The following is a 20,611-nucleotide window of genomic DNA, read 5'->3' as shown; positions in this document are numbered from 1 at the left end:
CTTTCAAATACACTAAATTGAGTTGATTTGGAACTAGATTTTAGGGATGTACATCACAGTGGCAAGCGCTTCACAGACGAGGTCAGCCTTCAGGATCATACTCCCCACACCCCTCGTCTCCCCAAATGAAGTAAGATTTTCTGGGATTTTAACTCAATTTGAATTTTTGAGATTCCTCAAAAACCTCATGCAATGTTTAAATGGCTTCCACCCATCCCCCTCCTGCTCCGACCTTATACAACGTACAAAAGTTGAACAACGATCACAATAAATGGAGACAAAAGATATACCTTGTTTCGAAAAAGCCTTCTATTCAATCCCTCAGGAGTCACTGTGGAAATTTTCCGCATTAGAACAATCCAGATAATTAATGTCCTTGATCAATGCTTTGTACAAAAACACTGAATGTTATGCTCGGACCTCCGAAAGAAATGCAAGGTATTTCAATATAAGATCCGGAGTCAAATAAGGCATCGATCAATCGAAATCTATGGCATCGAAATCTACGACAAACCACTATTATATCTTGATTTTGTTGACAGCATCACCCTTATGGAAGCAAACGAGGGAAGACTCCAGAATCACTTAATGTAATCCGAGAGAAAGCGAGTCTTTTAAGATTGGACATCAACTCAGAAAGCATAGCAACAAGCAACACACTACTTGGGATAAAGCAATTGAACAGGTATTGGAGCATAGATACTGTCCAACTGACGAGATGCAGTGAAAGGAAGGAGCAGTCTAGGGTTGGAAAAGCCAGCTGCTCTTTTAATCGACTATAGCCAGTTTGGCAGTCAAAAACTACTCTTTGAAAATGAGACTATTAAACATTAATGTCTTCTCCACCCTCCTGTGTAGCTCTGAACGCTAGAATCAAAACCAGCAGCAGGAGAAAACAATCTTTTTTCGAGAAAAACTATCTTTGTAAGAAAATGAATATTAGCTGGAGAGACAACGTTGCCAATCAGAGGGTTCACTCCAAATACTCCAGAGGGATATGATATCAGTCGAGCTTCCAGCTCCCGTATTCATGTGCCAATGCTCGTTCTTGCTGATAAAAGTGGTGTAAATTGTTGCACCATTAAGGCTTTTTGTGACATGTATTCTTGGCTTCAAATCCATCTTAAGATCCCTTTTTCAAAATTCTAAGGCAACGATTCCTCGAGCTAGAAGAAAACTTGTCCGGAGAGAAGCTCACCAGGGGGCAATTTTTTTTCTCCCGTTCTGTTTTACAACTATGTTGCTGATCTCCAAGAAAAATGTCCATCTTCCTGCATTTCCAAGGGAATTAATGCTTCTCTTGTGCCATATGCTGATGATCTTAATATCAGCCGAACCACTGAACGACTTTCTGAATTTTTTTTTAAAACTGCAAGATGAATACCTCAACCTTGGTCTTAAATTTAACACTGGGAAGTGTGAAGCTCCTCGTTTTCAACTGGTGTGAAAGCAGCCCCGTCCCATCCGTGACTCTTGGTTCATCTATAGTTCAGCTAGTTTAAAGTATCACCTATCTTGGTCTCCCAATCGGTTCAACCTTCTCTCACACCCGACAACTTCTAATAAGCCATATTTCTCGTAGAATTGCCACTGTATATGCAATCATAATTGCTGCGAAATTACGCTTCAATCTACGCATTTTTGCATCTCTTTTAATTCATTTGCCCTTCCCATCTGGTACCTCTGGTGGCACAGGAAGAACTAAGATCAAAATTAAAGGTTTATCCAAATATTTCGCATAGCTTTCCATTTTTCCAAACAGCATCATGTTTCACCGACTCTTATCTAGGCCACCCACATCAACGAAAAGTTATGCATGTTTCTAACAGTTAACAGGTTAAAGCAATAGTAAGGAATAAACTAAGATTTTCAAATTTTCCTGCAAATATTACAATGTCGCCAATTCATATATGAGCAAAAGAATAAATTTTAGTTAAGACGTTCAAGTTTAAGCAACAAATCAAGCGCTACTTGTTTAACTACATTCTATGGTAATATTATTGTATTATATTCCTATGGCATGGCAATTGCTGCTGGACAACGCCATTTTTTTTTTTTTTTTTTTTTTTTTTTTTTTTTTTAATATGGCAAACTACGAAACCGTACTTGCACACAGATTGTAGGTTCAGAAAATGAAGTCAAGCTTTTAGTAGCAATTACATAACCATGTGCCAAACTTATGTAATTTATGTAATAATTAATAAAAACTTATGTAATAATTACCTCCTCATAGCGTCGTCTAACGGAAGGGGGTCAAGGTTCCGCGCACGGACCTTACAGGGACCCATTGGTAACATTCCAATTTTAATTCATAAAACGGTAGAGCAGGGAAGGAGGGGCATATTCTCCGAGCTCAGTATCGGCTCTCGTCCCCCCCCCCCTCCCTCCTAAAAAAATCTCGTAATGCGACGATTTTTGCGCTATATATTCTATTGTTTTTCATTCGTTTACAATTAAGGATCTCAATCTCCAGACATAGTTTCCCGTGCACTTGGCTACCCGATATCCTCAACATTCCTATTTAGCGAACTTCCAGGCATTTACTATATACTACCAAGTATTATACCATACCCGTTTAATCTAATTGGTCAATTATTTAATTATAGCAGATAAGCTTTATCAATTCATTTTTAAAAAGAAAAAGTAAAAAAATTAAATAATTCAAAGTACTTTTATTTAGCCCATATGACTTAAAACAAAATTCGTTTAACTATAGAAGAAAAAGAAAAACAAGTCATAAATATACAGCAAATTAATAAATCAGTTTAGCCCTTTAGATAAATCCTTTAGTTCAAACAGTTGATATAACTTGATAAATCATTTTAGTTTAATAGCTAACTATGCTTGTGTCAAAAGGGAAGAAATTTCTATTCTTCATTGGTTAATTGTTTTTCACATTTAAATAGGTTTACTATTAAATCAAAAGTACAGTAAATTAAAAATAAAAAGCCGTGCCCAATGCGTCACTAGTAAGCTTAGCGTCTTTCGCAAAAACGAAAAAGCTAAGCATATACAAAATGTGGTTAAAAGCAGAAGAAAAAACACATGCACTACGAAACAAAGTCAAATGAAAACAAATAGAAACATGTGAGATCTTTAAAACTTGGTCCCCAAAAAGAGAAGTTACATTTCGATAAGAAACAAAATAACAACTTATGAAGCACCTTCAATCATTGGTTCAAATTGAGCGAACAAGAAGCCACAAACTGGACATAACCATATCAATTACACATGATAAAACTCTCAGCATTGATTAATATTTAAAAGTTATAAGACAGAGCTCTTCAAAGATTTACGTAATTACCTTTTCAGTTTAATATTAAATTTCTTTCTTTTTTTCTTTTGTTTTTGTTGCTGAAATTAGTAAGAGGAAAAAATTAAAAGGCTTCTAAACTTGGTAAAAAGAAAAACAATCGCTAAGAAACTTATTCCAAGAACTCGAGAATGGGAGCAAATTGTTTCGAGCATGATTATTTAGCACGATTTGCAGGTTATTGCATAAGTTTAAAGGAAATATTAATTTAGGATGAACATCCTTGGGCTTAATGAACGTCGATATAGCAGTCGCAGCCTGGATTTTCAGCCTAAAGAAACCACTCTTTTTGGGGATATAACACTGATATGTTATTCAACATAAAGAAAAAATTAGAACAACTTTCACCAAAAAAAGAGGAACCTTTTCTTTTTCGGTATATCAGTCGGAATGATTTTCTTGCTTGTCTTGTTTTTAGAGCTTTTGAATAAGTTTACCTGAAGGCCAACTTTTATTTTCTTGGTCAACGCTCCCTGAGGGAAGACAGCTTGCACTTGGGGTACAACTGTTGACGAAACAACCCCACCTTCGGGGCCAATAGCATGAACTTCCTGTCGCAGTCGACTAACTATTGCAAAGTACATTGGAAAATCAGTTGTGAGAATTCTAGTGATTCTATGAGAATTTGTTTCCTCCAGCTGAGACAACTCTGAAAGTAAATATAGATGTCAATACTGACATAGTTTGGTGTATGTAGTTTTGGTTTGATGTTATGTATATCGTTGCTGTTACGCCTAAAGGTCGTTTAACACTTCAAATGTAACTTGCAAGGACCGTTTGCTTAGATGTCCTCAAAGGGAGGATGAGCATGATAATGTAAAGGAGGTAAGTAAGAAAGTAAGTAAGTATGACGGCACTAGACCCTCAAGGTCCAAACCTGCGGTGCTTATCTCCGTTTCGTGGCCCTTCAGCCCGGAAGTGAAATGGGGGGTTAGGGGCCAGCCATCCTGTGCTTTCGCACACCCTTCCTACTTACCTTCCCCAGATTTCTCCAGGTACCCATTTAGAGCTGGGTCGAGTCTGACTGAGCTTACAGAGCCACACCAGGGATAAAACCGTGCCCCTGGGACAAAGAATTCCTAACACGGCGTGGCAACCCCATAGCCAGGTCGGCCAGGACAGTCTTCCTGCAAAGGAGGACTGAAGTGTTACGAAACATGCATTACCCTGTTGATCCTCCCTTTGAATGCATCTCAGCAAACGGGTTTTGGCAATTATTTCAGATGTTCAAAATGCCAGATACGACAAAGAGACCTTAGTAGTCAAGAAGCGTTGCTAATCCGATTACTACTACTGCTACCTTTGCTTTTTTTTTATGTCCCAATCATGAAATGATAAGGAATGCATTGACCTTATGACCTTATACCTACAAAAATTTATATCCCATAAAATATTACAAAAACACAGCCTCTAACAAAATAAAAAGCATCTTAGACGATTGCTGCAGATACCTAAATTAAACTTTTTTTTTTTTTTTTTTTTTTTTTTTTTTTTTTTTTTTTTTATTGCCCGAATATGAAATGATAAGGAATTAGTTGCCCTTATTGCGTGCCTGCAAAAATTTATATCCCATAAAATATTACAAAACATAGTCGCTAACGAAATAAAAAGCATCTTAGACGATTGCTGTAGATACCTACATTAAGCGGATTACCAACTTGTTTTTGATATCCCTTTGGGCTTTTTTTTTTTGCCCTTATTGCGTGCCTGCGAAAACTTATATCCTACAAAATATTACAAAATATGATATGAACCTAATTGCTGTAGATACTTACATTATTCGGATTACCAGCTTGTGCTTCCAATATCCCTTAGGGCAAGAATTTGTGTTTCGATTTTTTTTTTTTTTTTTTTTTTTTTTTTTTTTTTGCCCGATCATGGAATGATAAGGAATTAATTGCTCTTATTGCGTACCTGCAATAAGAGCATCCCCAAAAATATTACAAGTATTTCATTAGAATGCTTTCCTATACGGCTTGCTTCCTTAGTTCAAACAATTTAGAAAATCAAAATTAACACAATACAAAACTCAACTTCTAAAAACGTGCATCATTTAGACAGGGCGCTGTGGATACTGATATATTAAATTTGCCAAGGAAAAATCAAAAGACATAAGTTCTGCAACCATGTTTCTATGGAGGGAGGGGGGGGGTAAAATATTTGACGGTAAAAAGAATTCAATACCTAGGTGAGAAAATATGAGTTAGTTAGTTAGCATAAGTTAAAAACTAATGAATTCGTGTCTTTCACACTTAGAAATCAAGTACAAGTGACTCTTTAAAGATCAGAATTCACAACGAAATCACAAAGAAAACTCACAATGTAATTAGTAGCATCTAATTTCTTTAGTTAATTCCGGATCAGTTTCTTTATTCACCACCTTTCTTGTAATGTATTTTCTTTTTCCTTTCCTGTCTGCATTCTCAGAAAACTACGAAGCGTAAAATAATTTTGCAGTTGGTCTTAGTAAATTTACTACAAAGAGGATATTCGATTCAAATAAAGCAATAGTCCGTATCTTAGTAAGTGCATTCTTTATACGAAACACAAACAACCAGTCAAGGTTGTCATAACAATAAAGCGAAAAAATTACTCGCATTCCCTAGTCAATAACAATAGGCAAACTAATTGAAATGTGATAAGGTAAGAAGGTACTGAGAGATTATATAGGTTCACCCCCCCCCCCGCCCTTTCTGTCTGAAAAAGCACAGCATTTGATCTGCTAAGTGAGCTACCTTAGTGTTAGTGGGAACGCCCACACAATTACTTGGAGTTTCGGATACAGGCCCTCTAGTTGGCCATTGGATCAAGAGGGGTAATTAGATAGATGCTTTTTTTAAAATCAATTGCGAATCTTCTAAAGAATAAATTTGGTTCAGATAATGGGTAACATTCCAAATTCGGCCTCACTTTAAGAAAATATTATTAGTACCATTAGATACCTTATTTTATGCTATTTCAAAATGTCATATTATCGTTTCTGACAATGCACCCCATAACGCAGTCAAATCAAAAATATTTGCTCCATAACCTGGAGGTTGTGGAGGTCAAATATTGCGTTAGGCCAAAACTGGTAGAGAAGAAACTGCTCCACAACCTATATAGCCTGAAATATGGCTTGTGATAATTGTTCGAATAAATTTGAGCAAGGTTGAAAGAATGTATTCCTTCTAATACTCAAAAGTGTCCGATGTGACAAAAGAACTGAGGAAGAAACACAGCCATGTTTTTTTTTTTTTTAAAAGGGAAGCTGATTCATCCCGGACAAGGAGGGAGGGATATAACGTCTCAAACAGTAGGGAGAATATTTATATGGCATTAATTTAATTTGTAGGCTATGCATGACAAAAGCTTTCCATTTTTGCCGGGAAGGCAAGAACGCCCCCCCCCCGCCCTATACGGCAATGTATATAACGATTTGGCTTGTGCCAGTAAAGAATGTAAAATCAACCAACCGTCCCCATCAAAGCTCTCGTTTAGCACTTCTTGCACGGCTTCTTCTGTAGCTTCGAGCGTATGTTCTCGCCAAGTTTCACCGTTATCAGATCTAAGAATAACAACCTCTCTCTCTCGACCACGAAGGGCCGCAAAATGTGGTACTTCAATTATAACAGGCCTGTAACAGAAAATAACATAGAGCTCAACAAAAATAAGTAGTCTTCCCCATAGCATAGCTTATTTTCTACGTGCCAACACTAGTTCTCACAAGAGTTTATCAATCGTCATATTACAATAAGCTACAAAGCAGTTGGGAATGGACTAAAACAACAGCTAATTAGGCATAATATATAGCACTGCTATCGCACTTAAATGTAGTTTGTATTTCTCAAAGTACCAGGAGCAGTGAAAATAGAATCTGGTTGTTTGAATCTGGGACAAATCCAGGATTTTTTTTTTTTTTTTTTGGAGGGGGGCGCAAAATAGGTTGATCCAATAAACTTTCGTTAGGAGTAAGCTTAATTAACGCAAAATTGCGTTAATTAAGTAAATTAAACTACTTTAGACTATGTTAGGGGGCACATACCCCTCTCCCCCCTGGATCCGCCACTGGTTTGAATTCGTTCAATAGAAACTCACGATAGCCGAGAATATACCATCGTAACGAATGATATTATCAGTAATCTTTTTCGGGTAGCAATGGTCGTGTTTTTTTTTTCAAAGGTGCGTCACACTGTTTAAAACATTACTAAAATTTATACTTGTTTAAATGTTTAGTCTTGCAGAGGTCATTTTTAGGGCCGGATCTAGAGGGGACAAGTGCCCCAGTCAACCTGCCCAGCAAAAAACAAGCTTAACTGGCAGTATTTTGGGCAAAAAATATAATATTTTAGAGTTGATGGTGCAGAAAAGTCCGAATATATATATCCTAAAGAATTAGAAGAATCAGGAATACAATTTGACTTCCAAATAGTGTTAAGCAGTTTCTGGTAAAATCCTTTAAACTTCGATGAAAAATCAGCGAGAAATAGCTGCAACACTGGCACGAAACAGCTGAAGAAGCTGCAGCGTCTCTTTGAAGGTTTAGTTGCTTCTGCGAATCAACAGATCGTTAATGTTTGAATTTTTACTGACGAAAAGCGTTGTCTAATTAGTTCTGAACTAAGTAGTTGTGCTTATTTATTTTCACGGTTCAAAGTGGCAACACTGGAGGTACTGCCTTTAAAACGCCATTGATTTTTATGCAACCATAAGCAAAATCTTAGAAAATCACGGTTTTCAAATTTGAAGGAACCTAAAATGGTTCCAAGGAGAAACATGATTTCGTTTTGATGGCCTCGAAACTTTAAAATAGACCATTTCCTTGGAGAACCGTATGTAATCTACCCGCGGATAATCGACAGTTATACTGAATATTTCCGTATAATTTATCTTTATTCAAATCCCAAAATTTTAAACAACACTAATAAATGAGACCTTTTTCCATCTGTCAAAATAAATCATTTAGTTGTATACAAGAAATGTTCAACAAATTATGATAATGCTAGAACCTGATTATCATAGGTGAATTAAAACAGAAAGTAAAGCCTCTCCTTCGGATTGTTAATTTTCTTTATTCTTTAAAGTCTACTTGGGAAATCAAAGTTGCATCATGAACTTTGTCATCCAAGAAAATTGATAAAAGAAAAAGCAAACATATTACACAATTGATGGAGACATTCAAAATGTCCATTAAAACACTCTCTAAAAAACTGACGTTGTTTTAGAATCGCTGTTATAATCGATAAAAACTCATATCTTTAATATGAAGTAGATTCTGTCGGAATAAAACTCTTAGGGGACAATTAAACTCCCCTAAACCATAAGCATGGTCTAGGTCATGTCACAGTTTTTTTTTTTTTTTTTTTTTTTTTTTACCAAAGATTACTTTTTATGTGGTACTTAATTAATTTTTCATACCAGTATCGAAGCATTCGTAAACCACCAATAACACTTCCATATAGGCCTACAGACCATAAAAATGATTTTATAATAATGATATATAGAAAAGATTTATAACAATCCATAAAATGGTTTTATAAGACAAGTAAAAACGACAAAAATATTTTCTTTTTTACAAAACACAGAATTTGTATACCTTCCTGAACAATTCAATCCTTTCCTTTCCTACAAGATGTGCCATAACAGCAGAGGTATGTTTTGCTAAGTTCTGTTTTTATATCGTTCTATGTGGTAATGTTTCTTTTTATTTTATGGTACGAATAAACTGACTTTAAAAAAAGGTCAATCAGGTCATCTCACATGATTTTGTTGGAAACTAGCCATAATTTCGGTCAAGTTCCTACGATTTGGCTAAAACTTCAGTTCACTTTGGCTTGCTAAAACCCAATTATGAGTCTCTCCATTAGTCTGAATAGACAGCATACTACATTTATAGGAGAAGGCTATCTTTGATCTACCTATAAAAAATTTCTACCTCAAGAACGCCCAAAATTTGTATTTGGAATGCTCCCTATTTATTGTATAATAACTTATAGGCTAAAAAGCTAGAAATATGTAGTGGTTTTATTAAATCGAATGTAGAGCGTATGTTTGCAAATAAAAAGCTGACCTTTCTAAGAAAATAAATATTATTTTTCTTGAAAATAATCTAAATTTGTAACACGTTTACGCTAAAAATATGACTCGATGGACGAATTTCCAACATAAAATATTCTGTTTTGCTAAATCAAGCCATTAGAATTAAAAAGGCCGGCGTAAATACGCTCAAATGAAGCGTTAAGTTATAATAAGTTCTAGGTCTATAAATATCATAACGCACAAACAACCGTGTCCACAAATCAGGACTAATATTGGATTTGCAAACGCTACAGAGATCTTTACAAAACGACAAAAATTTGGCTCGTTGAAAAAACCCATTGCCCGTTGCCAAAACTTATGACCTTCAATCATAGACCATCAGGCGGATTACATAAGAAATAAACCGTACCTAGTAAATTTTATTTGACCTGATTGGTCTAAAATTATGCATAAAATAGCCAATCAAGTTTATCAACTTGATTCAATCAAATTTGTTTCCCCGATATGTAGACACGGTCTGTATCGACAAAAAGGCTAAGAGATTTGAGCAAGGGCCCATGTTAAAGCTAGGTAGTAAGTTTTTCTTCCTAGTATATGTTTTAGGTCTATAAATGTACATACCGTGAGAAAAAAGCATATGTACATTGTTTTCTAATAGTATTCTGGATTTCCACAGTGAATTATTATTTAAAAAAAGAGTTAAAGAGAATTCGGTGCTTGTGTCTTATCCAGTACACAGTCGAGAATTTGGATCTGCAGATGAGACAATAACCGGTTTATACCTATTAACCCAGGCAATAACCGGTTTGATGGTATTTTGGTCGGGTTAGGTTAAGGTAGGTTGTTACTATAATGCGTTCTGCGCGGCCCCCTACCATAATTCTTTGTTTTAGTTTCCATATTTTTGTTTACTAAAGTATTGTATTTTCATCCTATTTTGGTATATTTCATTAGGATTAATCAAACTTTACTTCTCGAGTGTGTACTGGATAAGACACAAGTACCGAGAATTATGTTAATCTCTACTTCTGTATTTCTGCATCTCTGCATCTGCACTTTCTGAACTAGATTCTACTGTACCATCAGCCGGGGCGCCAATTGGTGGAGGGGGTAAATCGCTCCTTAAGATGTTATTTCTCTGGTTTTTAAAACCTCCTTTTGTGTATATTTTCCTTGAAAAAAAAAATGCTTCTGGTTTAGCTTGCATCCAGAGCCGTTCAAAGGGGGGGGGGATCAGCTGCCGTAGGTGCCATGGATGGGGGTTGCCCACTTTTATCAAATTCTTCTATTTGCTTCGGCTTTTTTTGCTTATATTTGTGTCGGAAGGAGAGCGCTGTAATTAACTTTTCCCGGGGCACCAACAACCCTAGAAACGGCTCTCCTTGCACCCCTTTGACAGAGAATATAAAATAATTGTACATCCTCCACCCTTTCCCGGCCATAAAAACCCCGGATGCATATTACTGTTCCTGTCGCTGTGTGCCATTTACAAGAGTTAAGGTTGCCATGAATTATGGTTTTAACGACCATTACCTAGAGTTCCCCTTCTAAAAACAAAAGTTCTTTTAAATAAATCACTTTTGTTAAGACACTACCATTTTTACTTTTAATTCTAGTCGGAGTAACGTCGGAACAAACAGTTATCAAGAAGAAACGTTCTGAATACCAGACAATATGAAAAATGCTAAGACGATAATTTTAATTCACATTAAAAATCCGGAAGACACAAAAAAAGAGGATGACAGCGCAGGAGCATATTGGAGATTTGCAAGGCTATAGGATGACTTGGAATTACAAACACTGAACAGGAATACTCTTCTGGAGGCAATACAATGCATACAGGTATTGTAAATGCATCACAGAAAGTGACCAACACAAAAAAAGGGTAAGGGAGCAAACACAAAAAGGAAGATGATAATAATATTAATAAATAAGACCTACCCAAGAAATTTCGTGTTAGTTGGCCCAAGTTCAAGAATTCGGCTAGCAAGTGATTCTCCCTCCATGAGTGGCGGAGGATGAGTCACTTTATCCTTCTTTACATAACGACACGTGATTCTAGTTGGAGCTGCAGCTTTTCTCGGGGGTATTATTACACGAACTCCTGAGTGACGGCAGCCTCTCATTGCTCCACCCCTGGCATCAACCATGAAGCTTACCAAAAACCTTTAAATTAGAAAAATAAAAATAAGTGTTTGTTCATTTGGTACGTCCTCCTCCTTCGAAGAAATCTCTCTCTCTCTCTAACTCACTCACTCACTCACTCATTTACTCTCTGTCTGTTCTTCCGCTAAAAGCTGACTGAACTTGGCTGACACAATTCAAAAAGAGACTACGCACCAAATCATAGGTTTTGCGAGCATCAATAACAATAAAACTAGTTTAAATGGCTTTTGGATTGTTTAGCAGTAACTAAATATTTTCTTTCTTTTTTTATTTAAAGCCATTAGGGATTCACGGAACGTCTGCGCAACCGTCCAGAACGCAGCTGCCAGTGATGCCCCTGTCGATCGCTGTCCTCGTTTGTGAGCAGTGCATTGCTGCAGGCAAGTAGACCATCGAATAAAACAGGCTTAGTTTAGGGGACAAGGCATTGATATTACTTAAAAAAAAAAAAATTAATAACAAGATTTGAGTTACAACGTCCGATTTCTGGGAAAAATTAAAAATTTGCACGAATATACTCAATTTCAATTTTGTAAAGAGAAACTTTAACAAGATATTTGTATTAATTCAAATTTTCTTCATTATTCTTTAGAATTGAGCATCATTCTCATTCTCTTTATATATATATATATATATATATATATATATATATATATATATATATATATATATATATATATATATATATATATATATATATATATATATATATATATATATATATATATATATATATATATATAAAAGTGGGATGCCACAATTGCTTTGGCGAAGTGCCTTTCGAACATACACAAGAGGGTTCATTTAAATGTTGATTATGTTGTGTGACGTAACTAGAGCATCCACACATTATGACTGTTTGTTGTGACGTAACTAGCTTGCCCACACAAAATAGACACAAATATTATTATTTGTAATGAAGCCACACTAAGATATTCAACTTTTTGCAGTACTAATTACGATTTTACGAATCAATCAGCACAGACGGCGTTAGCATTTGTTTTTTATTCTTTATTTGATAATGAAAATTAATTAGGTAAAACTAATGTATATCCAAGTCTGCCAGCTAAATACTAATAATCCGTAAATACCAATTAATATTAGCACTACTAATAAGCTTTTATTTTCCGTTTTCTTCTTTTTTTTCCGCATACTCAAGCTCCTTCGTATATTTACTGAAAGCTTCAAGTTTAAATTTCTTTAAAAAAAAAAAAAAAAAAAATCTTAAATAAATGCCTAATAACAAGTCTCGTTCATCCGTTATTGTAGTAGATAAGTGAAGATAGATAATTCAATCATAGTTATGTTTGGAAATCAAATAATGCTTGCAGTATCAGGTTAAGCTTGCTAGTTTACTGTTGAAAAAAGCACTGGAAAACTTCCATAATATATAGTTGTACTTACTGCCTCCAATGAAGTTTTTTCCTAGGTAGCATAAAAAAGAAAGGAAAGTCAACTATAATTAGATATAAAAAAAAACAAGAACAGGGGATAGTCAGATTTACAGTTAAAAGGGATTCCAACCCCTGGAAAAGATTTTTTTATAGCAGTTATTTTTGAGAAGCTGCATGAAAACGCACAATACCCCTGTCTACGGGTGCGAGAAAGAGAATACATGCAGATTAGAAGTTGGCCAAAAAAGAACTTTGTACATGATATAAGACCCTGAAAGGTAGCATCAAACGATAAATCTTCCTGTTTCCCCCTTTCTTCCTTAAGTTGGATATTAAAGGTAAATTAAGAATTAAATAATTTTACTTAATGGAGACTGTCATTTTATATAATGCTCTAGAAATAACTCTGACGCATTAGAAAAATTATTTTAAGCTCTGACAGCTAACAAAATCCCAAAGGACCACGCACAGATTTGCCAATAGACCCGGGCCTACGGGCGCACAACGCCAGGGGGTGAAGTAAATTATCAAGTAATTTTTTTTTATCTTAAGAAAAATTGGACTGATGTGCTTTATCGTTAAAATGCCAGGTATACTCCGCCGCCACGCTGCCTATTCAAAGAAAAGTGATTTTAAAACAACACAGGAATTCCGTGGCCACTTATAAACTGTCAGATGTCTCCCAATAATGACAGCTGAGAGTTCGGTATCTCTCTCTCTTTCATTACTTTTGGCTCAAAACAATTGCGTTCTGTTCAGTGCTTCCACTATCCCTGAAAATCTTGCAAAACAGAGCGGCAAGAACGCTTGGGCCCAGAGGCGTCAAAGCTTTAAATCCGGCCTTGCAAAGGACCATGCCTAGCTGTTTTAGATCGAAGTCTCCACTCATATCCCTCTTTATTCTAAAATATTTCTTCCTTGGTCTCGCCGTTCAAGACTTCCCTTGAAATCTAAACTCAGCTCAAAAATAATACAAAAAAGCCTAAATTTAATTTAAACAAGGGTGTGACCAATTCTCTATTAGAAAGAACCTATTGATTAGAGGGGTGACAAAATACTTGGTCTCGATTTTAATAACGTAAGTATCTAAACCGAAGCAACGTGCAAATTCAACAGCAAAACTCCAGTTAGCTAGTTCAGAAGCTTGGCAACAAGATCTAACCCTCGTGGTCAGTTCAGACAACCAGGAATTTTACGATTTCCAAGACTTTTCCCTTTTTTAGAACAGAAACAATGAATCAGAACTTTCCTTTTTCAAAAATTTTAGAACGGAGGACGGAATTTCATGGAGAAAACCAGGAGATGTTCGGTATGTTCGAACTTATGAAGTGAAAAACCAATTATAAAAAATAGTATATATGATTTGTCTAGTTATATGTTGCATCCCGTACATAAGTACAAAGTTTTCATTTTCACAGAAAGGGCCGGAGCAAGTGGATTTACATTTCAAAAGGTCCTAACATACATGAAGAGTGTTCAGTGTTTCACAGGGTGATTTCAAGCTATTTTGTGAGGATTCAGCCCTAAGCTGCGCTACAAGAGTTATAGCTCTGGCTCCAAGCACCTCTAGTAATCTTGAATGGATATTCCTCCTAAGAAGGATGCATATAATAACAAAAGAGCAGTAGAATTATACACCCCATTTAACACCCTTTCGAACTATAATGGTCACTAGCGTTACAATTACGCTTTATGCCCTTAAAGGGGCCAGACATAGCCCGGAGCTACAAACAAGACATCACAAAAATTCATGGTAAATATTTACCAAATCATATTATTGAGTTACGACTAAAATGATTATACCACTCGATACCCTTTTTTATGCTATTTATGAATATAATAATTATTTTTGTCGGAAATGAATTTTTGCCCCCCCCCCCCTATATATACCAATTCAGGGTATATATTTGCACATTAGGGGGGTGGAGGTAATTTTATTTCTTATGTAAATGAGAGGTAAATTTAAACTTTCCCCCCACCCCCCCAATGTGCAAATATATACCCTGAATTGGTATATTTAGGGGTGGGGGTAAAATTAATATCTGACAAAATGATTATTATATTCGTAAAGAGCATAAAAAAAGGCATCGAGTGGTATATTCACTTTAGTCGTAACTCAATAAAATGATTTGGTAAATATTTACCAAATTCATTTCTGCCGCAAATGAGAGGTAAGTTTGAACTTTACCCCCCCCCCCCCAATGTGCAAATATATATTCTGAATTGGTATATATAGGGGTGGGGGTAAAATTCATTTCAATTCAATTCAATTTGCGACAAAAATGATTTTTATATTTAGAAAAAGCATAAAAAGGCATCGAGTGGTATATTTACTTTATCCGTAAGTCAATAATACGGACTGCGAAAAATTTACCAAATTTAACAGCACGAATTTTAAATTTTAGAACCTTTTGGAATTCTGTAAAAGAAAATACCAATATTCAATAGGGTTAGGCCTATATTATCATGTCATGATAATTACCTCGTTAAATGCATCCGCAAAATTTGGTAGTTTCTAACCACTTTTCAGTCCTTCAAATTTTTATTCAAATTATCAAAGGGTTGTCTGAACAAACCATCAAATACCAGAAAATAAAAATCACCTCTTTCGAGTCATTCCTGGCGCCAGAATTAGAATGGACCGATCCAAACTGAGTCCAAAAACGCTAAAAACACGATAACGTGTAGAAATAGATAACAAAATTACACAATTAGAATGAAAGAAGAACACTGTCCAATGGAGCTTGCGAGCTAATTTCAATCAAGAATCCCAAATGACTAGATGTGCAAAACCCGGATAGATTCAAAAACTGGTTTTAAATATTTCTATACAACATACAACCTATTGCATTCGAAGAGTGACTCAAATACCAGTCTAATGATCAAAAATGTTGTTTTGATACCTTATAGGGGTTTATTCTTAACAAGAACAATTTTTTGTTGCGAAAAAGTAAATTGTTTTAACTCCTTTTAAGAATTTGTAGGGCTGTCGGAAAGTCCTGATATTTTCCTCGGTAATGCAAAGGATCCATCGACGATACCAACTATCCCAAAACCAATATCAGCGATATGAAAACATTCTGAAGAATTAAACCTCTCTCCCTCGAAACGGTCCTTGGGCTCAATAAATTTCATTTGTGTATGCGTATAAGAGATTTTAATGTCGCGGATCTATCAAAATCTGCATCGTCCATGAAAAATACAAAATTTGCAGTTTCCAAATGTAATTTAAAGATTTTCTCTTTAGGAGGTTATTATCCATATGTCAATATACAAGTTTCTGAGAGCTCTCAAATAGCCCTATCTCTTGATTAAGAAAAATGGTCTGATTTCTTAGAAATGAAGAAGAGCAATTTTTTACTAAAATAAATTCGAATTTGATTCCTTGTGACATTCTAAGTAATTAAAGGAAAAGCAATGAGGCGGTTTTAGAAACTACTAGGCTATTCGGATGAGGTGACCAGTCAAGGAAGAGGTGGTGATCCCTCCCTCAAAGACACCATTAGATAGCTCACTCTTCTAGGAGGATAGGTAGAGAAGAGTCATCTTCCCTTGAGTTGCCTAGAATTGAGTAAACAAGATGTGTCTAATTGGCTTAAAACCGGCGAATATGAGTAATCTTACTTAGCACATGGGGCATTTTTAGGTTAGGCTACATTTAAAATCTGGATATTAAAAAAGAATTTTAGGCATTGTTTTGTAGCTTTATTTACTCAAAAAAAGAAAAAAATTAAGCTAACTTGAAGAGTTCGAAGGTTAAAGTTTCTTCTTTGTGGTATATTATCTATCAGCGAGGATAGGAAATATTAAATTTTGAGATTACAACAGACGGTAGTTGCAAAACATATTTATTTCATCACTATATTGAGCCTATATAAATAAAATCGATATAATACGATCGTTTCAAGAAAAAGCTTTCTTGGAAGAGAGAATAAACTAAAAAAAGAATATTCAAGTTTTTTCATTTAAAACATCGAAAAAGGGGCGAATTATATGACTACAAAAAGAAATTGGAAAAATTATGGTTTCATAAGATAGATAAGAAACAGGACCAGAGCCCCCTGGGGCACATGACTGCTTAGGTCCTCACGGGGGTTGTGAAAAATTAAAAGCTGAAGTTAACAAAAGAACAAAAGAGATCCTGATAATAAGTTCAGAATAGAGTAGATTAGAAACATTATTTTGAAAACTTTTTCAATTGTTTACTTTTCCAATCTGTATTGTTCATATAGAATTTCTTGCTAAAGATAGCCGCATATAGTTCGCAAAAACAACAGTGATATCTCGGTCGAGAATAAAAGTGCAATGCACTCAAACCTGCAATAACGCCCCCATATATATTTTTCCTTTCTCTTTCAACCTTTTTAACGCATAGAAATGCAAAATTAAAAGTTACGGAAGAACCTTGACAATAATTAATATTTTGTAGCGAGTTTCAGCGAATTTTTTTTTATCTCCTAAGATAATAAACATTGATTGACAAGATTTGACGAGATCAAATATTGACATTGTTTATGATGTCTTGTTTTGTCTGATGAAGGATTTGAAAAGAAAGAGGGCTTATTTTTAGAAAATTTGGTTCTGGTGCTATATAGCGAAATTCCTAGCTAAAACTCAAGTGTTAAAGCTACTATCCTTTCCAACCAAGACAATTCAACCAATCAATTGATTCCAACCAATCAATCAAGAAGAGAAAAAAAAATGGGATTTTATAAGCTCGCCTTTAAAATTCTGTTTTCATCGTAATTAGGTGAATTGCCTGAATTCCCCTTTTGCAACTCGGAGTTCTATAACTTAACTATCAAAGAGTAAAATAAAACAAAAACAAACAACACTGAATACTAGGTCTATGGGTTCAGCTAAACACTAACGGGTGATGCAGGGGGACAGGACTGCAACAGAAAATTATCTACTTATGACAAGCAGGGGGCACTGACTTAGTAAGAAATTATTCTCAACCAAAGATTCTGCTCAGCTGGCAAAATTCAATCTAGTGAAACTAGATAAGATTAACAATTAATTTTCGGCTACAAGACTAAAGGAACCTTTTGATGATCCCGATGCACCAACATGATTTGGTGCTTGTAGTGAAAAAAAAGCACAAATTGGATTGTTTTTGTTTTTTTGTTTTTTTTTTGAAGAAATAAATCTGTTATTTTCTTCGCACTTTTGAAGGTGGAAGCACTGCTCTCAGTCATATTGCCCAGTAATATTTATTTTTGAATGCACACAATGTTTTACAAGTAAGCGAAAAAAAAAACACAAAAAAAAAATCTCCTAAGTTTACTGAGCCAAGGCCCGAAGTCACGTGGAGAAAATAAGTAATTCCTTGAGGCATCGAAATTCGATGTCTTGTCGCTGCCAGGGTTCGCTGTTCTTCCCAAAACGACTCTCTAAAACAAGGTCGAGAAAATCTTTGAATCAGGTTCAAATCAGGTACTTTTTCCGTGTTTTTTTTTCATTTTTTTTTTTTTCGTTTTCTAATAACAAACTTAAGAACAAGCTTAAGAACAAACGTTGCAGCTACCTAACAATTCAATTGTTTCACTGGCGAAAACATTTTTTTTTAGGTCAATCGAAGTCATAAAGGCTAGAGGATTGTGAAAAAATCGTACGAGATCTCGACAGGGAAAGAGGGTCTCGAACCCCCTCCCATCCCCTTCGATGAACGTAGCTGGAAAATATTCTGACAAGGAAATTCTGAACTAGGGATCAACAGGTATTTTTGGAAATACTCAGGAACTAAGGAGAGGTAACCTTTTTTCATTAAGGATGAAAGGAAAACTTACCCAACATTAATTGGTACTTTGGAAATGTCAACGTTATCGGCACCATATTGTGTTGCTGAGGTTGTCATCACGTTATCTTCTTGCCCTATGAAAAACAAAAAAATCCTGAGCTTAAAATTACGAAATGATCATATAGAAAAGACATCACAGCGTTATTCCATTTTTCATATTAGAATAGAGATTAGAAACAGAAAGACAAGACGCAATTGGAGAAGAACAGGAATCTTAAGTCCGTCGAGTCGTAAGATCAGTACATAATTTTAAAGCCGCCATTATTAGGCCCAGACTTTCTATGGGAAAAGAAAAAACTGAATTATTAATTAATTAAAAAAATGTCACACTGTAAAAAAGAATAATAAAATAATAAAAAAAAACAGCAAAATCAGTTCAAAGTTGCAAGACAACAGGGAAAAAGATGGCAGTGTTTAGATTCTGGATTTAGATAAATCGAAACTTGTATCTAACAGTTTCCCAGGCCAACCAGCCGATACAGCAGGGTTGTTGGAAACCATTGACGGCTTATTTAGGCCGAAATCCGTAAGATCTTATGCGTTTGAATTTTGACGGATCACAAGATGAAAAATAAATTGTAGCACATTTACGGCAATAGCCATCCAAAACAGTACATAATACGAACTTTATAAAATGATTAAATAAAAAAAACAAGTTTTTTAAACTGAAAGTAAGGAGCGACATTAAAACTTAAAACGAACAGAAATTATTCCGTGTATGAAAGGGGCTGTCCCCTCCTCAACGCCTCGCTCTTTACACTAAAGTTTTTTATTGTTTTAAAAAATAAAGTTGTAAGACAGAGTCAAACTTTAGTGTAAAGAGCGAGGCGTTGAGGAGGGGACAGCCCCTTTCATGTACGGAATAATTTCTGTTTGTTTTAAGTTTTAATGTCGCTGCTTACTTTCAGTTTAAAAAACTTGTTTTTTTTTATTTAATTTCTGATCGTTTTTTAGTTAATGCAGCTTTTATTTGTATAAAAATTTTACTTTTCTTTTGCTAAATGGATGTCTTTACAAATTAACTTACGTAACTAACTTCTATATTCGTATATTTTTCTTCTGGCAAAAAATACAAAGTTGCAGATTTTTGCAGATATGAGCTTGAAACCTATGTAATAGGGTTTTCTGATACGCTGAATCTGACGGTGTTATTTTCATTAAAATTCTTTCAGTTGTAGGGGATATTTCCCCCCTCTTTAAAAAATCAATTAAATTTTCTCAGGCTTCTAGCCTTTGATGAGCAATACTAAACTGAATAAAATTTATATATTTAGGATCAGCTTTATAAACACATTCTTTTGATACATTTATTGACATAAAAATTTCGTTTTTAAAAGTTTCGATTACTATTGAGCCGTATCGCTTGTTTTTTATTGTTTTTTTTATTACGTATATGTTATTACTTATATGAAGGGGTTCTCCCTTAGTCAATATCACGCTCTTTACGTTAAAAGTTAAAAAAAATTTGATTCAGAAACCCCTTAATCACAAAGGCCGTTTAATTAGAATAGATAGCTATTTTGAAAGCACTAAAAAAAAACTGTAGCTTAAAGCGCGAGGTATTGACTTGGGGGAGAACCCCCTCACATGCGTTATAATTTCTGTTCGCTTTAATTTCTAATATTCCTTCTTACATTTCAGTTTAAAAAACTTGTTTTTTTTTTATTTAATTTCTGATAGTTTCTTAAATGATGCTTGGAAATCTGGCACCCCCTTCCTAGAAATGTCCCTTACCCCAAGCAAACATCCTCCACGACAATATTCTCCAGAGTAACCCCCTCCTCTAGCCCCCCCCTCCAGAAAAAATCCTTCCTGAAAATGGTTGTATACTTCCCAATAACCAATAAATAATGCTGGCAAGTCCGGCGCCCCCTTCATGGCAATTTCCCTTCCCCCATGAAAACTTCCTTCATGAACAGA

At 35.1% G+C, this 20,611-nt stretch overlaps 1 protein-coding gene across 9 annotated transcripts in view; it reads right to left on the bottom strand.

Annotated features, from left to right (window-relative positions):
• LOC148952344 (uncharacterized) overlaps positions 1-20,611 on the bottom strand; it is a 363,983-nt gene that overhangs the window by 150,631 nt on the left and 192,741 nt on the right. For 5 of the 9 annotated variants that reach the window (XM_089089795.1, XM_089089796.1, XM_089089801.1 and 2 more), the window contains 5 exons: positions 18,681-18,765; positions 15,495-15,557; positions 11,273-11,497; positions 6,769-6,929; positions 3,751-3,962 (listed from right to left, as the gene is read on the bottom strand). In XM_089089795.1, the coding sequence (XP_088945921.1) occupies positions 3,751-3,962; positions 6,769-6,929; positions 11,273-11,497; positions 15,495-15,557; positions 18,681-18,765 (746 nt within the window). Of the gene's footprint in view, positions 1-3,750; positions 3,963-6,768; positions 6,930-11,272; positions 11,498-12,901; positions 12,923-15,494; positions 15,558-18,680; positions 18,766-20,611 lie in introns of all 9 variants that reach the window. The other 4 variants (XM_089089797.1, XM_089089802.1, XM_089089798.1 and 1 more) reach the window with 2 other exon arrangements.

This window comes from Artemia sp. Qi Xiang Cuo, chromosome 5, assembly GCF_049724085.1.
Source record: "Artemia sp. Qi Xiang Cuo chromosome 5, ASM4972408v1, whole genome shotgun sequence".
Lineage (NCBI taxonomy): Eukaryota > Metazoa > Arthropoda > Branchiopoda > Anostraca > Artemiidae > Artemia > Artemia sp. Qi Xiang Cuo.
This window is presented reverse-complemented; position numbering and strand designations above follow the sequence as displayed.